The following is a 26,716-nucleotide window of genomic DNA, read 5'->3' as shown; positions in this document are numbered from 1 at the left end:
TTTTTCTTGTGGTGTCCCCATTTTGTCCCGTTTATCCACTCCCATTGCTGCTGGTCCAGGGCGCACACTTGACATTGCCTGCTTCAGTATAGACCATTATTTCATTGCCTACATTATTATATTACATTTCACCTTTACATTTCACCTGCAGTGTCTCTAATGGGATCCCACCAATAAGATTTTTGCGCTGGTACCTTAAAACAGCCCTGTGCAGACATAGGATGAATGTAGAAGTTATACACAATATCTCACAGCTGCTGAACTACTCTTGATACCATTTCCCATTACCATACCTGCTATACCAACAAAAATTACTGGATAAAACATTTAGGTCCTATTTAAATTGTTGGCACCGAGATCAATTCTTGGGGAAGATCATTCAATCATAGTAAATATGGCTTTTTTATTCCACATGTCCCAGAAAACCTTGTTGTATTCGTTCATTTTTTTTACCTTATTACCACCCAGCTCTTCTTTTCAACTCTGATCCCTGCTGCTAACCCCTTTTCTTGAGCCCTGATACTTTCTGACTTTATCTGACCCTTAAATTTGCTGCTTCTACTGCTTTGACCGCTACTTGGGTTCAAGCCCGCCCCCCAAGTTTAAAGTAATATATAAAGTCAGTTGTGCCAGTTATTATGTTTTAGAATGTCAACATCAAATAAACATTTGCCCTAAAATCAGTCTAAGGGGCAGATGTATGAAGGGTCGAATATCGAGGGTTAATTAACCCTCGATATTCGACTAGGAACTAAAATCCTTCGACTTCGAATATCGAAGTCGAAGGATTTAGCGCAAATCCTATGATCGAACGATCGAAGGATTATTCCTTCGATCGAAGGATTAAATCCTTCGAATCAAACGATTCGAAGGATTTTAATCCAACGATCGAAGGATTATCCTTCGATCAAAAAAACTTAGGCAAGCCTATGGGGACATTCCCCATAGGCTAACATTGACTTCGGTAGCTTTTAGTAGGGGGTCGAAATATTTTTTAAAGAGACAGTACTTCGATTATCGAACGGTCGAATAGTCGAACGATTTTTAGTTCGAATCGTTCGAGTCGTAGTCGAAGGTCGAAGTAGCCAATTCGATGGTCGAAGTAGCCCAAAAAACACTTCGAAATTCGAAGTTTTTTCAATTCGAATCCTTCACTCGAGCTTCATGAATCGGCCCCTAAGAGTTTGCAAACCTATGATTTATACTGTTCACTGCCTACTCTTGTCATATTGATCGCTACTGTTTCTTTCTGTAACTTTGCCCCTGTACCTGTCACTTCCCTTTCTACATTATTGTTCAGCCTCATTCATATTAACCCTGGTTTGTCATTCTTACACCTTCCTTATCCCAACTGCTGCTTTCACCCAACATTTTTTACCTGTGAGCCCTAAAAAAAGCTTGGAGAGCAACAAAATCATGCAAAAAGTTCCTAGATGTGCAAATTATGGGCTGTGTTTGGCTGTTTGGTAGCCCATATGTGGACTGACAGCCTACAGGATCCTCTGTTTGGTGGTACACAGGGTTTTATGCAGTAAAAGCTTGTCTTCAAGCCTGGAAAAAAACATGTGGTTTGAGGCCACTGGGTGCAACATCCAAGGGGTCCGAGAGCAACTGAGCCACTGGTTAGGGATCACTGATCCTTTGTTGACTCTAACATTGGTCCAGGCTTCCATTCTCTTTCACTTTCTTTCTGTTACTTGTATTTTGGTGGCACATCCCTTCCTGCTATATCCCTTTTTAATTATAATTATTGCTGCCAAACCTGTACACCCATTTACCCTGGAGCCCTTTACTCTCCTTTACTAAACAATATTGATTGTAGTTGTCCCCAGAATGCTGGGGCCAGACAAACTCTCTATGATTATTTTAGGTCTGGTGTTCTTATAATGCAGTCGAATGATTTTGTAATAAGTGTCATAGCAAATCCAATGTGTACTTGTGCGACCAGAATTGATTCCTGTGTTCCCTGTAAGAATGAGCCGGGAACATTCAAAGGAGAAAGACTGTATTGCTCAGCTGGAGATCCACTTTTCTTTCTAAAATAATAAATCGAAATGTGTTTTCTTTGGCTGTTTTATTGATATAGGCTTTTGTGAAGTGGACCAGAAGGTGAAGGTAAAAAGAAAAAAACCTTTCTCTTCAAAAGCTGCAAAGCTGTAATTGAAAATGATATACTAAAAGAAAACTGGCTTTTGTTTAAAGGAATAGTAAAGCTCATATAGTTTTTTTATGTATTTTTGAAAAGTCAAATAGCAAGGATACCATTTAAAAGATGCAGAGAATTCTAAACTGCTCAATATACCAGTAGATATAATGTTATAATGTTATTTATGATTTCTCTCAGTACATGTATGAAGGCTTTTTTGTAAAGACTCACCATGTTGGTCTAGTGGGCCAGCAGGGACCCCCGCTGCTGTGATCTGCTCTCCTCAGGTGCCGGTTCTCCTATGGTGCGTGCATTGTGCACTTCCAGGTTTTCCGTGCCGTGCGCGTGACATCATCACGTCTTTCAGCCCGAAATTCAAATATTTAAAGGGGCTTCAAGCCCAAACTCATTGCCCATTGTTAGGTCTAACTTGTTTAGTTCCTGGGTTTGATTTTGCCTGCATATTCTCTGGTTTTGATCCCTGCCTGTCTGACTGCTGAATTCTGCCAATCCCGGCCTTTGCCTGGCTGACCATTCTTTGAACTCAGTCTGTACTGACCCAACCTGTCTGACTATTCTTGAACTCCGCCTGTACCAACACCGGCCTGCCTGACCAAGCTTTATTGTCTAATCCTCAAGAAGCTGTCATTGCCTTCCGTCCTATCCTTGGTAATGAATGTGCCCCTTTGCTCATTCAGAACGCTTGCTTTGCTCCTCTCAAGTTAAGACCTGGTGGCATCTGAGTAGCTGAGGGCTTCTCCCAAGGCCAAAGGCAGCTGCTACAGTCGGAAGATTGAGCTGTGACCGGGAGCTTAGCACTTGTTCTGAATTTAGGGAGCCGTACGTGAAATTTATAAATTCCTATCTCTTTTTACAACTTAATAAACTGCATGACTGTTGCTATATACATATTAGAGGGTTAAAAAAGAAACTTATAGGAGAAATTAAGGTTAAAAGTCTAGGGGTTGCTTATATGTTGTGCCTTACCTCCATGTTTGATCCATTTCATTATCCCCTGCACCAACCTGGACACATATCAATTGTACTGCGCAGAGCATATAGCTGTGTATACTACCCCAGTCTGGTGTGATATTTATATAGTACCCCAGGCTTGTGTTATATTTATATAGTACCCCAGGCTTGTGTGATATTTATATAGTACCCCAGGCTAGTGTGATAGTTATATAGTACCCCAAGCTGGTGTTATATTTATATAGTACCCCAGGCTTGTGTGATATTTATATAGTACCCCAGGCTTGTGTGATATTTATATCGTACCCCAGGTTGGTGCGATATTCATATAGTACCCCAGGTTGGTGTGATATTTATATATTACCACAGGCTGGTGTGATATTTATATAGTACCCACCCCAGGCTTGTGTAATATTTATATAGTACCCCAGGCTTGTGTGATATTTATATCGAACCCCAGGTTGGTGCGATATTCATATAGTACCCCAGGTTGGTGTGATATGTATACAGTACTCCAGACTGGTGTGATATTTATGAAAGATTCACAACAGTCCATGCCACAAAGTTTGCAATCTACCTCACTGAAGGGTACAGGAGCTCAACCATACAACCCGACTGTCCTGTTTTTCTCAGGACAGTCCCAATTTTGACATCTCAAACTGCACTCCCGGGTTTGTTACTGAAATGTCCTGACTTTCTCTTTGATATCCTGCACTGAACAGCCAGAAAAAGATACAAAGTCTTTAACTTAATTGGCTTTTGTCAGAGAGCCCAGAATAAATACTTAGATACTTTTGTATCTCTCTTGGGAGAACTTAGACTCACAGCTTAAAGGGCAATTCACCTTCATTAGCAAAACTGTAATAACACATAAAAACCACAGAAATGTTTTCAAACTTTCATAACCTACCAAATTTTGTCAAATGGACATGGTAATTGGGGTGTGTGGCCACAAATATGGGCGTGGTCAAAAAATCCAAATCTTTTTATCCCTTTTTTCTCTTTCCAAAATGTTGGGAGGTATGGCTCAACTAATGGACCATGGGCCCCAGTGCCAAATTTACACTGAGCCCCACTTTTGTACAAGGTTCCCATTTCTGATTGTCGAATCTGTCCTGATTCGATTTGCAGCAAAATTTTCAGAATGGCGAAAATCAAGTCACTGGTTGTTTTTTCTCGCTGACTTTTTCCAAGTCTAGGAGTTTTTTGCTGCAAAACCTGACAAAACATTTTACCCATTACTAGTTCCAAACTCCCATGGCAGTGATTTAAAGGGGTTGTTTACATTTGAATTAACTTTTAATATGATGTAGAGAGTGATTTTCTGAGACAATTCTGAATAATTTTTTATTATGTGTGGTTTTTTAATTGTTTCAGATTTTTTAACCAGCAGGTCTCCAGTTTGTAATTTCAGCAGTCTGGTTGCCAGGGTCCAAATTATCCTAGCAACCATGCACTCATTTGAATAAGAATATGAATAGCAGAGGACGTGAATAAAAAGTTGAATAATAAAATGTAGCAATATCATTACATTTGTAGCCGTACAGAGCATTTGTTTTTTAGATGGGGTTAGTGACCCCCATTTGAAAGCTGGAAAGAGTCAGACTGGTAACAAGTTTGACATGAGTACTTAAACGCCCCATTACTAGTACTGCTTGGCTAATTTTATTCTCTATTACATTGTCATCTCTCTTTGTTTTTTATAGGTGGAAGCCTTTCTTAATTCTCCTTTCGGTCAATACTTGGATCAACATCCGTTTGTTACCCTCTCGCTTCTAGTATTTATCTCCCTATCTGCGGTACCAGTTGGAATATTCCTGACTCTTATTGCCGGAACAGCAATAGCGGTCTGTCTTGCAGTCTTGATAATAGAAGGTAATGTGAATTCTATTCCTTTTAATAAGCAGATCAGTTTGACTAATTGGCAAGTTGCTCAAATGCATAATCTGATATACAGCCATTTCTTGTATGGAAATTCATCATACCATATATAAAGGTAGAAGAGTTCATGATCTTCTGTGTGCTGTTTGCTTTTGTACACATTAGGCATTAAAGTATAGCCAAAAACTCTGTTTTATGTAGCATTTAAAAAAATACAGGTATTGGATCCATTAACTGGAAACCCATTATCCAGAGAGCTCCGAATTAAGGTAAGGCCATCTCCAATAGGTTACAGTTTAATTAAATAATTCTTTCTTTTTTTCATGGTTATGTTACTCTCCAACTTTTTTTTTGATCCTTACCGGAGGCAAAACAATCCTATTGGGTGTATTTTAGTAGACTTAAAGGAGAATTCAACCCGTAATAAAAATAAATTCTCCCACCCCTACCCTGGGTAGACCATCCTCCCCCCCAGCCTACCTGCCCCCCCCCAGGCAAATGCCCCTAATTTATTACTCACCCCTCCGTGTAGATTCTGACCTCGGAGTTCAGGCAGCCATCTTCTTTCTTCTGTCTTTTTCGGCGCAGTTGGAGTAAATTTTCGGTACCCGAACCACTGCACATGCGCGGAAAGTCACAAAAATTCCAAAATCTGAATTTTTCGGTAATTTTCATGACTTTCGGTGCATGCACGAAATCGGAATTTTTTATAATTTTCGCTAATGTGCCGAAAGTCACGAAAATGCCTTCAATACACGAAGATTACCAGAGAAGAAAAAGATAGCAGCCGTGAACTCCTAGGCCACAATCTGCACGGAAGGGTGAGTAAAAAATTAGGGACATTTTCCCGTAGGCTGGGGGAGAGGAAGGAGGGGGGATCTAACCAGGGTGGGGGGGGTTATTATGGGTTGAATTCTCCAGTATTTACAGATAGATCGCTTATCTGGAAAGCCCCAGGTCCCGAGCATTCTGGATAACAGGTCCAATACCTGTGTAGGGATGTGTAAAATAGCCACCCCTAGTATTATGTGCAGGCAGTCCCTCAATGTCTAAATGGGTCCTAAAATACAGTTGGGAGGGGTACTGTTTGCTCTTTCTGCTCTAAGCTAGGCCCCTTGGTGCTTCTCACAGTGACCGGCAGATGGCAATGTGCTGGGATATAAAAGGTTCTGAAGCCATGCGTTCGGGGTCCATTTTGTGCTGGCTCTGACCTGAACAGGCAGGTAGAGCCCTGTGGAACCTAGACAGGTCAGGTCTAGTAAGAATAGGCTACTCACCATTATTGGTCACTCTAGGAGTGACAGATAGACAGGTTATTTAGCTTAGCAGCTCAAGGCTCCGACGAGGAGAGTCAGAGGGATTAAGATCCCGGGTACTAATAGCCCAGAAGTAGGGACTAAGTGTATAGGAACAGGGTAGATACATTCCCCTCAGGTTCCACTTAGGGTAAAGGCTGAAAGCTGGGTGTACCTTTATTGCTGCTGAGCTTGTCCTCTTGCCTGTGGGGACTAATACTGACCATATGGTGCTGTGAGTATTGCCTATTCAATGTGATGCAAATCCTGTCATGCTCTATTGTATACTCCACTGAGGATTGTGTATGTTCAATAAACCAGTTCATGTTTAAGTTATAAGAACCACTGGCGCCCAATTATTATACCCTGACTCCAGTTACAGTTGCTCTACACCCTGCCTCCACACCGTTGCGAGGGCTCACTCCCTGAAATTACAGGTCTCATCCGGAGCACATTTAGTGGGAGTGGAGCTCAATAGTGGTGTAACACACACACAATTTACTATAGCGCTACACCTGTATAACCTATAATTAAAAATTCTCAATAGTAAAAGCAATATCTGTCTGGCTGTTTACAGTCTCTGCATTTCTGGTTCCGGAAACAATATATGGAAGCTACTGGTTGACTTTTGGTAAATTGTTTCAAGAGTCTGAAACAGCAGTGTACAGAATGATCCTAACTAGACTAGGTTCACATTGCAAGCTCAAAAATAGGCATGTCGCCCAGCTGAAAGCATGTCCACTTCATGGTTAAAGAGCAATGATGTGCCACTTCAGTACAAGACTACTGTGACTTGGATTTCAAAGGCAAAACATTTCCTTATAAAAAGCCCTTGTGTTTGTTACATTAGGATATGCATTCTTGGCCAGTTCCATATTTATAGCATTACATTACTACATTAGACATGAGATTAGCTCATAGGTCTCATGCATTTTTTTGTTTGATCACCCCTAAGAATAACGGGAAGCAAGAATTACTTAACATATATTAATTTTCAATAAATAATTCATCTTGTTTTTTTCAATGGCCCTTTCCCAGTGAATGCAGCAGATAATGACACAACTAAGCAGGGAGCATTTTTTTGCAGCTTGGCTTATTTGTTTCTTAAAGGAAAACTAAACCTCCCCTGAGATATAACAGCCGAGGGACCCAACTGCACTACTCTGCTTCTTGCGCTCAGGATTCCCAATAGGAGAGATAATATAGGTAATAAACTGTGGGGAGGGAGAGGTAAAGGGGGCAGATCAAGGGCAATTGAGGGGGCTGTAATATTTTGGAGGGGTTTAGTTCTTCTTTAAGGCTTCCCTTTGCATAAAGTGCAGTAATGGTGAACTATGTGCCACTGACCAGTGACATGATTTTCAGTCTGCCGGTGATTGGCATCTCATGCATTCTCTCACGCTGTTGCCTGCTGAGGAATGGCTAATCTGACTTATTCATATCTACTGGGCCCTGGCAGAAATGACAAGTCATTTATTTTTAACAACTTTGCATTTGACAGTGTTTTAGGACCAATTACACTTGTCTATATCCATCAGAGAAATATACAGGGCTGAACCTGTGTATATATATATATATATATATAATGTCTTTGTCTTAAATATATTGATAATGGGTTGAGTGCAGAGGAATCTTGTATTTGTCTATATGTATTTTGTGGTCACACCCTCATTGCACCCCCGCCTAATGTTTTTAAAAACTAGTGGTGAGCACAACTTTCCCTTGTTTGTTATAGTTCTACAAGAGCAGTGACCAGCTCCATGTTGTAGCTCCCACCCCCTCCAACTATAGTCAGGTGATCCCACTGGTGTCTAATAAAAGGGCAGCCAAGTTTGGGAGTTTTACTTTGAAAGCAGCTAGTAAGTTGCAGGTAAAACGTATTCGTCCCTTTTATAAAATGTATAATGAAGCAATAGAATTCTTAATGAATCAAATGAAAATTGAGCATAGGACTGGCCAGATATGGGATGACTTTGACGTAGTTGGCCAGCTTAAATATATTGCAATATATGGACAAACAATCCCTGTTTTGTTTAAAGGGTAAGGCATTTTTCAGTAGCAGTATGCACAAAATGTCTTTGTCTTAAATATATTGATAATGGGTTGAGTGCAGAGGAATCTTGTATTTGTCTATATATATATATATATATATATATATATATATATATATATATATATATATATATATATATATATTTATATATTCATAATATATTTGGTTTTTACTATATATATTTGCAGCCTGGAAGATAATAGTCTGCATCCTTTCTCCTTGCTTACAATAACCACTGGGGAGAAAATATTTGGATAGTTGATCATGATAGTGTCTTGACCGTTATCACTCCATAGAACAGAACAGAACAGAATTGGCCTGGTTAAAGCAGTCAAACACATTCCTATTATTTGACTCTGGAATATTCTCTGTTAATTGCGTCCATTTGTTAAAAATGTCCTGATTGCCAGAAACCTGTTCCTTACAGTAAAGTTTTACTAAATGGAGGAAATATCAAACTGCCTGAAATCGTTCAGGATTCCCCAATTGATATAAACCAGCCCCTAATTAATGTAGAAATGAGCCCATTGTGAGTTAACTGCTTGAGGGGGTGAAAAAGACTTAGGAAAGCAGCACATTAAATTGTATATAGAGCTTTTTTGTTTGGCCCCTGGAAATGCAATGATGAAAAAGGACACATATGCCACATTTACTATAAGTGAGTTGAAATCTAGCTCCTGAAATTTCTCATGCTCCAGGTTTGAACAAATTTGAGCAAGATTAATGGGTTTCATTGAAATTCCGTACAGTGTGTTCATAGAACTGTCTTGGGACAATGAAAGACGTAAGTCTGCGTTCAGCAGGAATATGGGCACAATTGCTTTCACTTAACTCGACAGCACACAGTATCGGATCTTCATTTTGCTTACTTCTAGTCACTACATTAAACCCTCTGTTTCACTTTTCATTTAATCAGCGCAGCCATTCTGCATCCCTTTAATTACCAGCATCTGGATAAAGTTACCCATGTCAGAATATTTTATTCTTTGCATTTCATCTGGGTTATCTAAGGTGTTTATTTTGTATTGAGCTCATGATGCATTTTATTTCCCTTGTTATGATTTCCGTGAGGGCCTTTTTATTGACTGCTCAGCAAATTATATCCATAAACGGAACAATTATTTGGAGACACAATACAGCCCAGTGGTGTAACTTGGGACCTTTGGGCACTGGTACAAATTTTTCAGCTGGACCCTCAGTACCTGGCTAATTCATACCCCTGATATTTAAACCAGTGACCTCCAAAGTCTTCATCTTAGGCCCTTGTCTTTAGAAAACGTATAATTGCAAAATATTCTTTTTGCATTTGGGGCACCCTTAAGGACCTTGGGCTCTGGTATAGTTGGTTTCCTGCACCCCTGCAATTCCTCCCCTGATACAGTCTCAATCAGGATCGGACTGGGCCCAATTGCGGGTCCTGCTGGCCCAGATTCGCCCCCCCCCGCCTGCCTGAAACTCCTTGACCTCTCTCCACCCTGATCTACAGGGTCTGTTTATGTTTGGGCCCAAGATTCGGCAGCCCCCGTTGCTCTGGACCCCACCAGCCTGACACTGGCTCCAATGTGTTTTTTTAGCATTATTTTAGGGTACAGGTATGGGACCTGCTATACATAATGCTTGGGACCAGAGGTTTTCTGGATAACGTAATTTGGATCTTCATACCTTAATGGTGGCCATACACAGGCCGATAAAAGCTGCCGACAGAGCGTGTCGGCAGCTTATTGGCCCGTGTATGGGGCCCCCCGACGGGCTTCACCGATCGAGATCTGGCCGAAAGTCGGCCAGATCTCGATCGGATGGGACAGAAAATCCCGTCGGATCGAGGCCGCATCTATTCGTTGATGCGGTCCCGTGATCCTATCGCCCGTTAAGGCATCGTTAGGATCCGAATGTTGGGCCCTAGGGCCCACGATCGGATCAGCCCGATATTGCCCACCTCATGGCGACATTGCCAAACGAGCGGATCTCTCAGTGTATGGCCACCTTAAGTCTGCTAGAAAATGATGTAAACAATAAATAAACCCAATAGGCTAGGTTTGCTTCCAATAAGGTTTATTTGTATCATAGTTTGGATCAAGTAAAAGGTACTGTTTTATTATTACAGAGAAAAAGGAAATAACTTATTTTTGATTTATTTAGATTTAATTTAGATTATTTTGCTGAAATGGAATCTATGGGAGAAGGCCTTTCTGTAATTCAGAGCTTTCTGGATAAATGGTTTCCAGGTGTCCAGGATAACAGGTCCCATACATGTACTAGTTTTTTTGTAACCTTGTAGCTTTTAATGGTCATAATTACTTTTCCGAAATACAGTAGAACCCCCATTTTACTTTTTTCAGGAGACCAGAAAAAAAAATGTGTACCGTAAATGGTGTAAAATACAGAAAAAAATGATGTTAAAAATATGGTGTTAAATGCGGGGAAACTCAAAACCAGGGGGATGAAAAATTGAGGTTTCACTGTATGAAATAAATAAGGTACTGCAAATATTTGGTGTCTCATTTAACAAAGTCTGTGGTATATATAACAATAATGATTGCAATTTGGTGCAGAATTACAATGACTATATTTTATTAAAAATATATATATTGTAGGTTAAGAATTGTACTAATGTTTACACTTTGACCGATAAAAGGAAAAGTAGAATCGCTTGAGGTAACATATTGTTAAGCAACCACCAGCAAATCTAGTCACGTACCTCCTAACCTGGGACTATTCTGCCAATAATGGAACAGCCTGGGGTACTTTACTTTTGAGCACCACTGTCTTTTTTTTTAGGAAGAGGGGCTCTGGCATGGGATAGTAGGTAAGCAAATGCAATCACTTTAAAGTGCCTAACAACTTGACACCCCCTAGTAATTCTCCCTTCCCCTATAAGTTTACTCCATCTCTAGTAACCTGTGACAATCAATCAATAGATAACATTTACTAATCTACTGTTTGAAAACAAAAATCTGATTGGCTGCTCTAAATTAAAGTTGGCATTTGTTGTTACATTACCCCTTATGTGTGTAGAGCCAGTTAAAATGCCTATTCCCCACCATTGATGGCTTGCCTTGGACTGCTGGGTGTCATAATACATAGATCTAAATATTATGTACATTATGCTGCCATTTAAAAAAATATTAAAGGCCATGTAAAGCAAAAAAATAAAATCCCATTTTTACTTTCTTTAATGAAAAAGAAACCTATCTCCAATATACTTTAATTAAAAAATGTGTACCGTTTTTATAAGAAACCTGACTGTATGCAGTGAAATTCTCCCTTCATTTACTGCTGTGGATAGAAATTGTCAGACAGTCCCCACAATCATACTTATGAACAGTAGGGGGAGCCCCCGCCTTACTTCCCAGCCATGCAGAACTCAAGCAGCTTTGTTTATGACGATCCCTAAGCAGTCCAGACCACACTGAGCATGTGCACAGTCTTAGTCTTGCAAAGATGTTTAACAAAGTTACAAGATGGTGCCCTCCTGTATCCAACTTTGAAAGCATAAATTATTTGTTTGATTAGGCTTGTGTTACAGTAAGTTTATATTTAGTATACAAAATACAGCATTTCTAGCCTTATTCTATTTTAGACTTTACATGCCCTTTAAGGAAGAAAAATACACACAAAAAGGCATTTTATTTCTTAAACATCCTTTTTTCCATTATTTTTTTCTCTCCTGTGAAATCAAGACAAGTGTTTGGTGCACTTCCCACTTAGTTTATACAGCATGATAAAGTGGGTGTACAGTATTTTGTCATTAAGTGACAAACAACTGCATCAAACACTTGTCAGTTCCATTAAAGGATTTTATTGCTGTTTTACTCCGTTCTGAAAATATTTGTTTTTGATGCTGAAATACAGTGTGAGCTTATGGCCACAGCAAGACATTGTTTATGTAGGTCCTACAGGCTGACATGTTGTTTGGGTTGGTACAGAATGAACATTAACTCCCTGATTAATTTCTTCACCTTCGCACTAAACACATCGAAACTTCTTAGTAAACAGGGTTGTGCTAGCAGAGGCACGTTTCATTGCCGGGTAAATTGCAGAGTTTAGTTTTGCCGATCAGTAAAATGACCTCCTGGTCTTTCTGTATAAGCACATGTCAAGATGGTGAGTTCACAATGGTTCAGGATTTTAAACTAAGTTCTGCAGTGACCATTCTTCTCTTAAATTCCTATTTTACTTAGGTGAAGAATTTCTGGTTAAAGACCATTTGATCTACAGTAAAATGTTTGGTGTTCAGTACGATTGCTGCTTCATATTTCTCCATTGACTGTAAGTGATTCCAATCTCTTTTTATGTTTGTTGGCAGGTATTGTGATATCAGTCGGTGGAATAGCATTGCTCTGTATCCTCTGCGGCCTCGCTGTCATGTCACTTGGAGTGGCAGCAGTTCTGTGTGTGTCCTATGTTGCCGGTTCAAGTGTTTTGAACTACATACATGCATACAGGTAAACCCCTATTTCTTTTACATTCATTTAGTCTCTGGTTACAGGTCTTAAAATACTTTTTACTAAGGGTAATGGTCAACACTAGTGATGTGTGGGTTGAGGAAAAACTCAACCTGTGCCTGACCCTAACCAGCTGCTCCTCCACCCTCACCCGACCCTAACCAACTGCTCCTCCACCCTCACCCGACCATAACCGGATGCTTGTCAACCCTCACCCACCCTAACCAACTGCTCCCCCACCCAAACCTGACCCTAACCAGCTGCTCCTCCATCCGTACCTGACTCTAACCCGGCACGCCTCTCACTTTAAAGACCCGCGCCTGCCCCGCTATGACATCACGGAAGGTGACGGGACCAAGCAGACAATAAAAGGCATGCACTGGAGACAGAAGCCAGCACAAGAAAGTCACAGTGTGCGGAAGTCAGCCTGAAACCGCCCAACCCGCAGGTCCCATGAGTGCTGGGCTGGACTACACATCACTAGTCGACTGGTAATGGCTGACTGGGAGATTTGTTGCCCACGATAAAATGCACAACTGCAGGCGACAAATCTCTTGACAATGTTTTAAATTGCTGGTGTTAAAACTTATGCGCCACTTCTTTCTTCTGAAGTCATCCGAAGTTGCCTGGCAAAGAACTTTCGGAAGAATTCACATGTAGTTTTTACCAGCAATTTCAATTATTTTCAATGGCAAAGCATTTTCAGGAGGTTTGTCGCCTGCAGTCATGCATTTTTATTGCAACAATTCTTCCCATCGTCCATTATCCTAAACGAAAATACGTTTCCACTCCAGTAAGTTTTATTTGTCATAAATAACTTCAAGCTCCTATTGGAGGACGAGCCTTTGTTCAAAGCCCCCTTAACTTCTTACAAGGTTACAGGTACAGGTATGGGATCTGTTATCTGAAAACCTGTTATCCAGAAAGCCCCAAATTTCGCGAAGTCTATCTCCCGTAGACTCCACTCTAATCAAATAATTAAAACTTTTAAAAATGATTTCCTTTTTCTCTGTAATAATAAAATAGTACCTTGTACTTGATCCCAACTAAGATATAATTAATCCTTATTGGAAGCAAAACCAGCCTATTGGGTTTATTTAATGTTTACATGATTTTTAGCAGACTTAAGGTATTGTGATCCAAATTACAGAAATATTTCTTATCTGGAAAACACCCATGCCCAAAGCATTCTGGATAACAGGTGCCATACCTGTATAGGGAAATACTGCTATATATAAGAAAACATAGTGTTCAGTGTCAAATCTTCTCATTTTACTTCTAGCTAGACTGTCAGGTTATCTAGAAATCACATTGATGTTAACCCTAAATTTTACCAATTAGAGATTTTTTTGGAGAGTAATTATATCTTAGTTGGGATCAAGTACTGTTTTATTATTACAGAGAAAAAGGAAATACAGTTTTGAAAGTTTGGATTAATTGGATAAAAATGGGAGACAGCCTTAGCATAATTTAGGATTCTGGATAACAGGTTTCCGGATAATGGATCCCATACCTGCACCATACCTGCTTTATATCTCGTTTAAAACTTGTTGCAAGTCAAGATCATGTGTTTTGTATGAATAGGGGCACTTAAAACGAATCAATTCCATTGAGCAATAAACCAAAGGGGACAACACCAAAAATATATATAATTGGGCTGTTCTAGCAGGTACAGTATGTGCAGAGCATAAAAAACCTTGAAAGTATAGATCATCAATACTAATTTGTGCTTTATTACATGCAGGATTCCTAGTATTACAGTTTGATTTATTGACTTTTTAAAACAATTATGTTAAAAAATTCATCCACTCTGGGCTACAGTACGCGGAGATTTGATATTGCCCTAAATTTGCACTGGAAAAGGAACTGATTATAATTGCAGGAATCACCATGGGTTGCTTTAAAATGACTGTAATAAAAAGCACACTATTAACGCACAGATTACAGCTGTTTTCCAAAACAATTATGGCTGCACATTCAGGCAAGAATCCCATGCATGAGATTGCTCAAGGTTATGCCAGTACTGTGATTGCTAGCTCACGAGTCTGTCCATGGGATCACTTAGGGGGCCGATTCACTAAGCTCGAGTGAAGGATTCGAATGAAAAATACTTCGAATTTCGAAGTATTTTTTGGGTACTTCGAACATCGAATGGGCTACTTCGACCTTCGACTACGACCTTCGACTTCGATTCGAACGATTCGAAGTAAAAATCATTCGAGTATTCGACCATTCGATAGTCGAAGTACTTTCCCTTTAAAAAAAACTTCGACCCCCTACTTCGGCAGATAAAACCTACCGAAGTCAATGTTAGCCTATGGGGAAGGTCCCCATAGGCTTGCTAAACTTTTTTTGATCGAAGGATTTTCCTTCGATCGTTGGATTAAAATCCTTCGAATCGTTCGATTCGAAGAATTTAATCGTTCGATCAAACGAAAAATCCTTCGATCGATCGATCGCAGGATTAGCGCTAAATCCTTCGACTTCGATATTCGAAGTCGAAGGATTTCAATTCGAGGGTCGAATTTCGAAGTATTTTTAACTTCGAAATTCGACCCTTAGTGAATCGGCCCCTTAGTATATTTACACTATCTTGTCGGTATAGCAGATGCCTATGCCCATGATGAAAAATTATTTGAGATAAAAATGGAATATCTCTCAGTTACCTATGACTGTGGTAAAATAAGTCTGTTCTGATATGAAAAACAAAACACTGATTAGTGAGTACAGATTTACTGAGCACTTTTGAGCATAAACCAGGCACAAAGTACTATGGCTTTGCCCACATTCTAACTACACCCCCCTGAGTGTTTAACTAGGTGGCACAAAATGTAGCCTTGTCCTTAAAGCACTTGTGTCTGCTGGGCTGTTGTTATAAACTGTGACTGGTGTACGGGAGTCCTGTACTTAAGACTTGCCATAGACAGACTTATGTTTTGGGCTCCCCAGTGCCTCCGATCTTGTCATTAAGGTGATGTCCACATGCCACCATCCTGGATGAAGATTACAAAATAAAAGCATTACACAAATTCAAAACTTGTATCAATCAAATTTTTAGGGATGCACTGAATCCTTCATGAAGAATTCAGCCAAATCCAAACTATAAAATGTAATTTGCAGCTGCAAATTATGATTAAGAGGGACCAAAAAGAACTGTGCGTGGCTAAAAAAAAACGTCCTTTGTGTCGCCGAATGATCGTAGATTCAGTAGATTTGACCTCTAACCACCGCTTCCGTCCAATGTAGCATAATATTCAACAAGAAAGGGTTGTGGTTAAACATGGGTCAGACGCAGAACTTTGCTGCAAAATCAAAGTGCTTTATTGTGTCACAACATGTTTCGAGCCGAGCTCTTTCTCAAGTGTTAACAGGTAACATTCATGATGCTAGTAATAAAAGGTAAACTTCACCCCTAATTAGTGGTATGGTTATGTCGCCACCCCCACACCCTTGTTGTTAGTGTATAATTAACCAAAAATAAGCAGAAAAGTTTATGGCCACTGCCCATGGGGTACATTTGGGGGCCTAGCCAAAGTTAAAAAGTCCACAAGATATTTAGTCCAGAAAAGGTCCATATAGTAGGTCCCAAAAATATGGTATAGCAATGTCCAACAGCATCTTGTAAATATCGTTTTCAGATACTAATGCTGCCTTAGAAATTACAGTAAACTTGAAAACTTTGAATTTTCTAGGAAGGGTAAGATTAAAATATTGGCAACAATTATTATATTTGTAAGGATGTGAAAAATATGATAATGTTATATGCCTAAGATATAATGTCTGTTGTGAAGCAACTTTGGAGCTCTGGGAAGGCCTTTGAGCAGTGCCGGGGTCAATTCACATATGTACTACAAGATGCTGTTGGACATTGCTATACCATATTTTTGGGACCTACTATATGGACCTTTTCTGGACTAAATATCTTGTGGACTTTTAAACTTTGGCTAGGCCCCCAAATGTACCCCATGGGCATAAACTTTCCTGCTTATTTTTGGTTAATTATAAACTAACAACAAGGGTGTGGGGGTGGCGACGTAACCATACCACTAATTCAGGGTGGAGTTTACCTTTTATTACTAGCATCATGAATGTTACCTGTTAACACTTGAGAAAGAGCTTGGCTCGAAACATGTCGTGACACAATAAAGCACTTTGATTTTGCAACAAAGTTCTGCGTCTGACCCATGTTTAACCACAACCTTTTCTTGTTGAATAAAAAACGTCCTTGTTTGTGTGATAAATATTAACGCGATTTTAAGGATTGGGATTTGGCTGGGCCAGGCCCTTCGATTCAGCCCAATCCGAAACCTGCTTAAAAGAGAAGGAAACCCTTTCGCCGCAAAACCCCTCCCCCGTAGGCCTCCCTCCCTCCTCCCCCCGAGCCTACCTCCCCCCCCCGAGCAAATGCCCCGAAGTTGCTATTTACCCCTCTGCGCAGGTCCTTTCCCGTGGAGTTCGCAGGCGCCATCTTCTCCCGTGCGGTCTTCTTCCTGGATTCCCCAGCATTTGGCGGCGCATGCGCAGTAGGAGCATTTGCCGGTTGGAATCTACTGCGTATGTGGTGAAAGTCACGAAGTTGCCGAAAAAAGAAATCAGAAAACCTTGTGACTTTCAGCGTATGCACAGTAGAGCTGAATCGGTAAATGCTCCTACTGCGCATGTGCCACCAAACGCCGGGGAATCCAGGAAGAAGACCGCACGGGAGAAGATGGCGCCTGCAAACTCCACGGGAGAGGACCTGCATCGAGGCGTAAGCAGCAACTTAGGGGCATTTGCCCGGTGGGAGGTAGGCCAGGGGGGAGGAGGGAGGGGGGCCTACGGGAGGGAGGGGGAGGGGTTTTGCACTGAAAGGGTTTCCTTCTCCATTAAAGAGGAACTATTGCGAAAATGAAAATTTTATATAAGTTTCAGCATACTGAAATAAGAAACTTTCTTAATATAATCAGTTAAATATTCTGCATCATTTATGAAATAATCTAGTTTATTTTAACTATCCCTCAGCATCTGTTTCTCTTCATTCTCTCTTCATGCAGGAGTTGGGTGTCAGTCACTGACAGTTAGATCCAATATCTTTTAGGGGGGCTTCCTTTCCTAAAAGATGTATTAGAGTTCAGTCAAATAACTGATTCCAGTACAAACAAAATCTAACAAAATAACTGCCTTTTGCACAAATTCTGCATGTAGAGAGACATGATGTTTGGTGAGCTCTAATACATTTTCTAGGTAAAAGGAGCCCCCCTATAAGATATATTGGATCTAACTGTCAATGAATATCTGACATCCAACTCTTACAGGAAGAGAGAATGAAGAGAAACAGATGCTGAGAGAGGGAGAGTGAAGATAACCTTGATTATTTCAGATACAGTACAGAATATTTAATTGAATATATTCAGAAAACGTCATATTTCAGTATGCTGAAGCTTATATTAAATTTTCATTTTCGCGATAGGTCCCCTTTAAAAACCCCAAAACCTGGCTGAATCCCAAACCTGGATTTGGTGCGTCCCTACAAATTTTGTTTAAGATTAACACCTCATTTAAGGCAGTGGCCGACATAAATAAATAATCGCGGGTGATAAATCTCCCGGTCACTGATTTAATATTGGTTCTCCTTTAGAGTAATTAAAAAAATATAAATATACACCTTTACTCCGCAGAAAGAAACACAGATGATAGAAATCTATAGTTTTTACAGATCAAAAAGATGACAGATGAAAAGACGAACGTTATCCGAATATACCAAAAATACCACTGTGGTTTACTATGGTGCAGACTAGTACTCATAGAATCAAGATATAAATAAAGACCTCCTATGTTCTCCCATGGCCCTATGGTATTTAATCAAGGTGTACTCACCAGACCACAAGACTATGCAATGCGTCTGGAAACATTTGAAAAGAGAAATGTAAAACACGCAACCCTCTCTTGGATGCTCTAAAAAGATTGCAGGAAAAGTATGGATATACCAATAAGAAATACCAGCCTTTCCCTTCTTCCTTCTGGAAATTAAGAAAATAATGGATCTGCCATTACTGTGTACAGACGTCACTGTTCCTTGCACAAGATTAAGGCGTCTTTATACATCAGCTGTACTGATATGACAGATGCCTGAAGCCATAGCCATGTACAGAGAGAATTATTATACAGAATGCACCATGTATTACATACAAAGTGGAGACAGAAATCATGGGACAGTCTCTAATATCTCTTTGGAATGTTTGCCATCTACATTTTCTGTGTTCTTTTGCAATTTCATTTCTGACTGCCAGACGTAGAATGATTACATAACACGGGGGAAATATTTGCCAGTTCAGTTAGTATTGTAATAGAATTTGCTGCAAGAATTACTTGTGAAGCAGAGAGGTATATGGAAAAATAATAAGATTCCTAGCTTGTCTATATATAGCTGCACTTAGTTAAACATAGCATCTGACTTACATTTAGATCAGAATCGGGCATTGGCTGCCTACAACTACCAGAGTTGTCATTATCTGGTTAAATCAAAACTGTCAATTTGGAGACCCACGGGCCATATACTCGCTTTCAAGATTCTTTAAGGAACCCACGGCAGCTATAGAGTGCTTTGGATATTATTATAATGCAATTCAGCCCCTAAAGATGATGTGTCTCGAATAATCAATCCACAATTCTACTTAGAAGTTGGACATCAAAGGTTTTTATCAGTGTTGTCCAACGTCCTCCATATTGCTGGCCCATAATGTAACAGTCACCATGTTTGACAACCAAATTAAATAAAAATAGTGATGTCAAATTATGTCTTTGGATCCCACAGACAGACTTAGGGCCATGAAAATGCCTTGAAGGGCTTTATGTGTCCTGTAAGGCTTCAATTCAATATCGGACTGGAATACCATGGGCCCACCAGGAAACCTTAGACCAGGGATCCCCATCCTTTTGAACCCGTGAGCAACATTCAGAAGTAAAATGAGTTGGGGGGCAACACTAGCATGAAAAATGTCCTTGGGGTGCTAAATAAGTGCTGTGATTGGCCATTTGGTAGCCCCTATGTGGATTGTCAACCTACATTGAGATTCTGTTTGGCAGTGCACCTGGTTTTTATGAGACCAAAACTTGCCTCCAATCCAGGAATTCAAAAATAAACACCTGCTTTTAGGCCACTGGGAGCAACATCTAAGGGGCTGGAGAGCAACATGTTGCTCACGAGCTACTGGTTGGGGATCACTGCCTTAGACCATAGTTCCACTATTTTTCTCTATATTCTCCTAGTTTACATCTTTTCTTCCATCCATTTAGCCTCTTTGTTCCCATACAAAATTAAGGAATGACCATGGAAAAGGACAAAAGTTTAGAAGCAAGAGAGTCTACTCAGACCTGGGCCCACCTGGACTTTTTCTGGTATTTTGGTGGACAGTAGTAATGATACTATTAATAACATAATCACAGAATAAGCCTTAGTAGACCAATCATAGTATGACCATTGCTAGAAAGTAAAGTGCTAATTCACACTGGTATTCTACTAGTCGCACTGACTGCATGTGCTACTTTATTCATCTGAATTGACTTTCCACCAGCAGCAGAAATTAGAGCTCAGCGGTGTCCATGATAAATCTTGCCATGATATTATTTAGTGCAGGCAAATCATAACTTTTAAAAATAATAAAAGACATAAAGCAAATGTAAAAAACAGCATTTTGAAATTTAAATCTTTTCCATGTACAGTTTATTGCATTGCAAATTTGAACTCAGCAACGTGCATCTTCAATGTGGCAAAAAAATAGCAGCTTTTTTAGTAAGACATTTAATAGTGTGCACTAGTGCAAATTTATAGGAGCACTGGCCCAGGGTTTCAGGTAAGTCAATACAATCACTTGGCACCCCCAAGTGGAAGAAGACTTTCATTCTCCTTTAAGCCCAATAGTCTGGTTTTGCTTCCAATAAGGATTAATTATATCGTATTTGTGATCAAGTACAAGCTACTGTTTTTTTATTACAGAGAAAGGAAATCATTATTAAAATCATGAATTATTTGATTAAAATGGAGTCTGCGGCAGATAGCCTTTCGGTAATTCGGAGCTTTTAGGATAACGGGTTTCCAAGTAACGCATAACTTTGACTTCAGAGAGCAGATGGGATGGATAGATGCGCTTTAAAATACACTGTTAAAATACATAACTGCTGCATTTCTCAGATAGAAAGGTGGCATGTCCGTTGCTTTATAATGCATATGGATTGTGTTAGGCGTGTAGAATGAATATGAAGTGAATATGCTTGAGTGTACATTAGTGACCCTCAACAGCCTGGCAGCCTACATTCATTTGAGTGTTTCTTTGGAAAATAAGCTATGGCTGGATTATGAACAACCGCCTTCTCTTGTTTCTCGTGAGCACTCATTCCTGATTCAAAAACAAAGAGGATGGAGATTATGGTTTCTCTTTTCTGTGTGATGCTACGGAAGTATTATCTCCACTCTTTCCTCATTCCCTTTGTCTTCACACTGGCTGTTTACCGACTCCTAAACACCCACCTGGATTTCAAGGGGAGCTGTATGTTCTCTGCTGTATTGGTATCATGAGGCTACTGTGCTGTTAGTATGGTATTAACTAATGCAAAGTACACACAGCGTGATGCTTTATAACTCACGGGGGGCTTATGTATCGCTAGAAAATATAGAAATGTACTGAGGGGGAAAAAATTGCCTTTCCAAACTATAGTGAGCTAAATCCTCTTTGTCCTAGTTACTTCTACACCATGGGAGACCTTTCTAAGAGATTCTGAGAACATTAGCCTTTATGGACTAATATTCTTATCTTGCAATCACAGACTTTAAATGTAGCAGAGATCTGCTATAAACTGCCGTCTTTTTACTGATACACAGCTTAGAAGAGAAATGTGCTTATATTCTGCATTCTGCCTTTGACACATAAGTAATTAGTTTTTTTGGAAATGAAGACAGCTGTTATCATATATAACAAATAAAAGTATCACATTTGATAACATGCCCATTTTTTTAATATCTAGCATAACATTGTCTTTGAATGCTTTTTATAATTTTGCCATAAAAGTATCTGCCTGATGCTTTTACATTACCTTTCTTACCCCTTTTTTCCCTACGAGGGGGCTGCCATATTTGTGCAGCAGGAGTCTGTTAACATTATAAACTCTAACTGACAGGTTAAGAAGGGACAGTCAGGTTGACAAAATCAGGGCCGCCATAAGAAATCACGGGGCCCCATACAACAGAATTTTTGGGGGCCCCCAAGCCCCACACCAGATCCTGCATCACAGTTAAAAGACAACAAAATAGTGCATTCGGTGCATCCCTAATTTGTGCACAATAGATGATCTCTCAAAGATTTTTGTAAATGCTGAGGGTGAAGACTAATCACGAGGGCCGGCCCTGACATCCGGGGGTCGGGTAGGTTTGTACCGACTTCCACACACATTTTTTTGGTAGTGGGCGGCTTCGTGTTGAGCTCTCCTTCTCTCCCCTCCCACAACATTACTCTGCAGACTTTTGGCCAAGTGGAGACTAATAAGGTAGGCCCAGTTAATTCCAGTTCTCCCACTGGGTAAAAAAATTAATCATCCATGCTATGCCATATCACTATCTAATATTAATGCTACATACCTCCCTAACTGTCCCATTTTTCACGGGACAGTCCCGATTTTGACAGCCCAACTCGCAGTCCAGTATTGTTACTGAAATGTCTCGACTTTCTCTTTGATTTCCTGCACTAAACAGCTCTAAAAAGATACAAAATTTCTAAAACTTAATTGGCTTTTAGGAAAGAGCCCAGGACATGTGGCAGGTGCGCTTAGAAACATTTGTTACAATTTAAGATAAGCAAAGCAAGGATTGTAACAATTTAAAATAAGCAGGTGCACTTAGATACATTTGTTACAATTTAAGAAAAACAAAGAAACTATTTAACAATTTAAAATAAGCAGGTCCCTTGGGGAAACTGTGACATGCAGCTTAAAGCGCAATTCATCTTCAATAGCAAAACTGTGATAACACATAAAACCTGACCCTAAAACCCCCAGAAATGTGTTCAAACTTTCCATAACCTTCCAAATTTTGTAAAATGGACATGGTAATTAGGGGGTGTGGCCATAAAATGGGCATGGTCAAAAATGTTTGGCCCTCTTTCTATTTTCAAAATGTTGGGAGGTATGATGCTATGTGGCAGGTGAATATATCGTATAGCCAGCAATCCTGCCTTCTTTATGGTTCCCTTGTACCATAAAGCAGAGACAGGTTGAGGTTGGGTAGTTCCCCAAATATGAAGTGCTAATGTAATCTGGTATTCCCTAAGGCAGAGATTTCCACACTACAGGACCCACTTGGGGGGGGGCAAGAAAGTGAATGAGATGAATTAGGGGCTATATGCTAATTGGTACTCATAGTTATTGGCAGACCTATCTTGGAACAACCATGTTGTTTTTCTTTAACCTTCTCCTGAGTTATATGGGACCTGTACTGGACCAAAAAACTAGGGTCAAGGGTCAAGAGCAAAAAGTTGAAAATCTCCACTCTAAGCCCTATTCTGCACCAGCAACTTGTATTAATAAGGTTTTGGATCAGCAACTGACTGCAGTCTAAAAACGAAATGCACAATGGTCACACTGAATGATTGTTTTTAATGGTTACACATTCTTGCTGCATGTTTCTTCATTCAATCCTTTGAAAAAGCACAAGTTATGCCATGTGCTTATATTCTCTTTTTTCCAAGGAGAAGCAGAAAGAAATCTAAAATTCTGCAAATTGCTTCCATGAAATAGCCAAGCCTCCATTCAAGGGGTTTCCCTAAATCACATTCATATTGATTTTGTAATGCTTAAAGGGCATGTAAAGGCAAAAAAATAAAATCCCATTTTTACTTTCTTTAATGAAAAAGAAACCTATCTCCAATATATTTTAATAGAAAAAGAAACCTGACTGTAGGCAGTGAAATTCTCCCTTCATTTACTGCTGGATAGGAATTGTCAGATGGTTCCTAACTGCTGAGCAGGGAAACAATCATACTTATGAACAGCAGGGGGAGCCCCCGCCTTACTTCCCAGCCATGCAGAACTCAAGCAGCTTTGTTTATGACGATCCTTAAGCAGCCCAGACCACACTGAGCATGTGCAGAGTCTCGTCTTGCAAAGATGTTTAACAAAGTTACAAGATGGTGACCCCCTGTAGCCAACTTTGAAAGCATAAATTATTTGTTTGATTAGGCTTGTGGTGCAGTACATTCATGATTATTTTTAGTATACAAAATACAGCATTTCTAGCCTTATTCTATTTTAGACTTTACATGCCCTTTAAGCTGCACCTTTTTGAAAATTTTACAAGATTTCTTTTCCTCTCCCTCATATTTAGGGTGACAGTTGGAACAAGAGGAAGATCTGGGCCTATTTCACTGAACCACGAAACGACGACGGCTGAAAAATCTTACAGGAGCAGCTGATAAGGGGTTAAAGTCAGGGATGCACCGAATCCAGGATTCGGTTCGGGATTCGCCCTTTTTCAGCAGGATTCGGCTAAATCCTTCTGCCAGGCCAAACCAAATCCGAACCCTAATTTGCATATGCAAATTATGGGCAGGGAGGGAAATTGCATGACTTTTTGTCAAAAATAACAAGTAAAAAATGTTTTCCCCTTCCCACCCCTAATTTGCATTTGCAAATTAGGATTCGGTTCTGTATTCGGCTTGAAGAATTCTGGGGTTCAGCCGAATCCAAAATAATGGATTCGGTGCATCCCTAGTTAAAGTAACACGAAATGACATTTTTGCTTGTCTGTGTCCGGAGTTTTTCTTTCAATATTCAATGACTGTTACAAGAAGGAAAATATCTGCTTTGTTGTTTGTTTTCCTTCATGCCCATGTTAAAGCACTTTTATTCCCAGCGCTAATTATTTTGTATTGATAAAAGAGAGCCGGGTGACTCTTAAGCTGCCCTTAAGCCGAAACTGTCTTATTATATGATGGTGTATAATATATATTCAAGCTCTTTAATAAAGGCTATTCATTATTCTGCTTAGAATTCTGAGCAGTTGGTTTGTAAATGGATTATCTCTTTCCGTCAAAAGTGTTCATGGTTTACTTTATAATATCAATATCACTCAGTGTTGGACAGAGAATCTATAAATGTGCTATATCCTGTATATTGGAATTGTGTCTATACATTTTTATTGGGTTTGCTGTATTCGCTTCACTAGATGAGTTACCAGTAAATAAAGACACTATGGAACAGGAGCATGTAGCTCTCTGCCGTAGAAATTGTCTATCACCATTTGATTTATATTCTTTGCTGATGGAATTTTTGTCCCCTGAAAAGTACATTATGTTTGAGCAGAGCTCAAATCATGGAATCTAAATCAGACTTGTGTTATTTTTATTGGTAGATACATCATAAAGGTCAAAGGCTTAAGCGATGGAAGCTAAAATGAGCAATTACAGTCGAATGAAAAAGTTTGGGAACCCCTTTTAATTCTTTGGAGTTTTGTTTATCATTGGCTGAGCTTTCAAAGTAGCAACTTCCTTTTAATATATACCATTCCTTAGGGAATCAGTAGTATTTCAGCATTGACATAAAGTTTATTGGATTAACAGAAAACATGCAATATGCATCATAAAATTAGACAGGTGCATAAATTTGGGCACCCCAACAGAGATATTACATCAATACTTAGTTGAGCCTCCTTTTTCAAATATAACAGTCTCTTATAGCTTTGATTCTGGATGGTGGTATTTTTGACCATTCGTCCATACAAAATCTCTCCTGTTCAGTTAAATTTGATGGCTGCTGAGCATGGACAGTCTGCTTCACACCATCCATTAGATTTTCCATGATATTCAAGTCGGGGGACTGTGATGGCCATTCCAGAATATTGTACTTCTCCTTCTGCATAAATGTCTTTGTAGATTTAAAAGTGTGTTAAGGGTAATTGTCTTGTTGGAATATCCAACCCCTGCGTAACTTCAACTTTATGACTGATGCTTGAACATTATACTGAAGAATTTATGGATATTGGGTTGAATTCATCCGACCCTCGACTTTAATAAGGGCCCCAGTCCCTGAACTAGTCACACAGCCCCACAGCATGATGGAACCTCATCCAAATTTGGCAGTAGGTAGCAGGTGTTTTTCTTGGAATGCGGTGTTCTTCTTCTGCCATGCAAAGCTCTTTTTGTTATGAACAAATAACTCAATTTTTGTCTCATCAGTCCAAAGCACTTTGTTTCAAAATGACTTGTCTAAATGAGCTTTTGCGTACAACAAGCGACTGTTTGTGGTGTGAGTGCAGAAAGGGCTTCTTTCTCATCACCCTGCCATACAGATGTTCTTTGTGCAAATTGCGCTGAATTGTAGAACGATGTACAGATAAACCATCTGCAGCAAAATGTTCTTGCAGGTCTTTGGAGGTGATCTTTGGGTTGTCTGTAACCATTCTCACAATCCTCCGCTCCTGTATTTTTCTTGGCCTGCCAGACCTGGGTTTTATAGCAACTGTGCCTGTGGCCTTCCATTTCCTGATTACATTCCTTACAGTTGAAACTGACAGTTTAAACCTCTAAGATAGCTTTTTGTAGCCTTCCCCTAAACCATAATACTGAACAATCTTTGTTTTCAGATCTTTTGAGAGTTGCTTTGAGGATCCCATGCTGTCACTCTTCAGAGGAGAGTCAAACACAAGCACAACTTGCAATTGGCCACCTTAAATACCCTTTCTCATGATTGGACACACCTGCCTATGAAGTTCAAGGCTTAACAAGCTAATCCAATCAATTTGATGTTGCCAGTTATCAGTACGAAGCAGTTACATGCATTCAAATTAGCAAAATTACAAGGGTACCCACATTTTGCAGTTTTTCACATTTGATTTAATTTCATACAACTGAATACTGCTTCACTAAAAATCTTTGTTCAGAAAACACCCCAGTACTCAGAT

General features: G+C 39.7%; 1 protein-coding gene across 2 annotated transcripts in view; it reads left to right on the top strand.

The window, feature by feature from the left end:
* The window catches only part of ldaf1.L (lipid droplet assembly factor 1 L homeolog), a 33,901-nt gene extending 9,072 nt beyond the window's left edge, over positions 1–24,829 (top strand). Inside the window, 3 exon segments of one of the 2 annotated variants that reach the window (NM_001094027.1) lie at positions 4,825–4,993; positions 12,654–12,792; positions 24,143–24,829. In NM_001094027.1, coding sequence (NP_001087496.1) covers positions 4,825–4,993; positions 12,654–12,792; positions 24,143–24,230 — 396 coding nt within the window. In that variant the 3' untranslated portion in view covers positions 24,231–24,829. 2 annotated transcript variants of the gene reach the window in all.
* Positions 24,830–26,716: the final 1,887 nt, after the last annotated feature.

Source organism: Xenopus laevis, chromosome 9_10L (assembly GCF_017654675.1).
Source record: "Xenopus laevis strain J_2021 chromosome 9_10L, Xenopus_laevis_v10.1, whole genome shotgun sequence".
Lineage (NCBI taxonomy): Eukaryota > Metazoa > Chordata > Amphibia > Anura > Pipidae > Xenopus > Xenopus laevis.
Note: the sequence above shows the minus strand (reverse complement) of the source record. Positions and strands in the feature narration are given on the sequence as shown.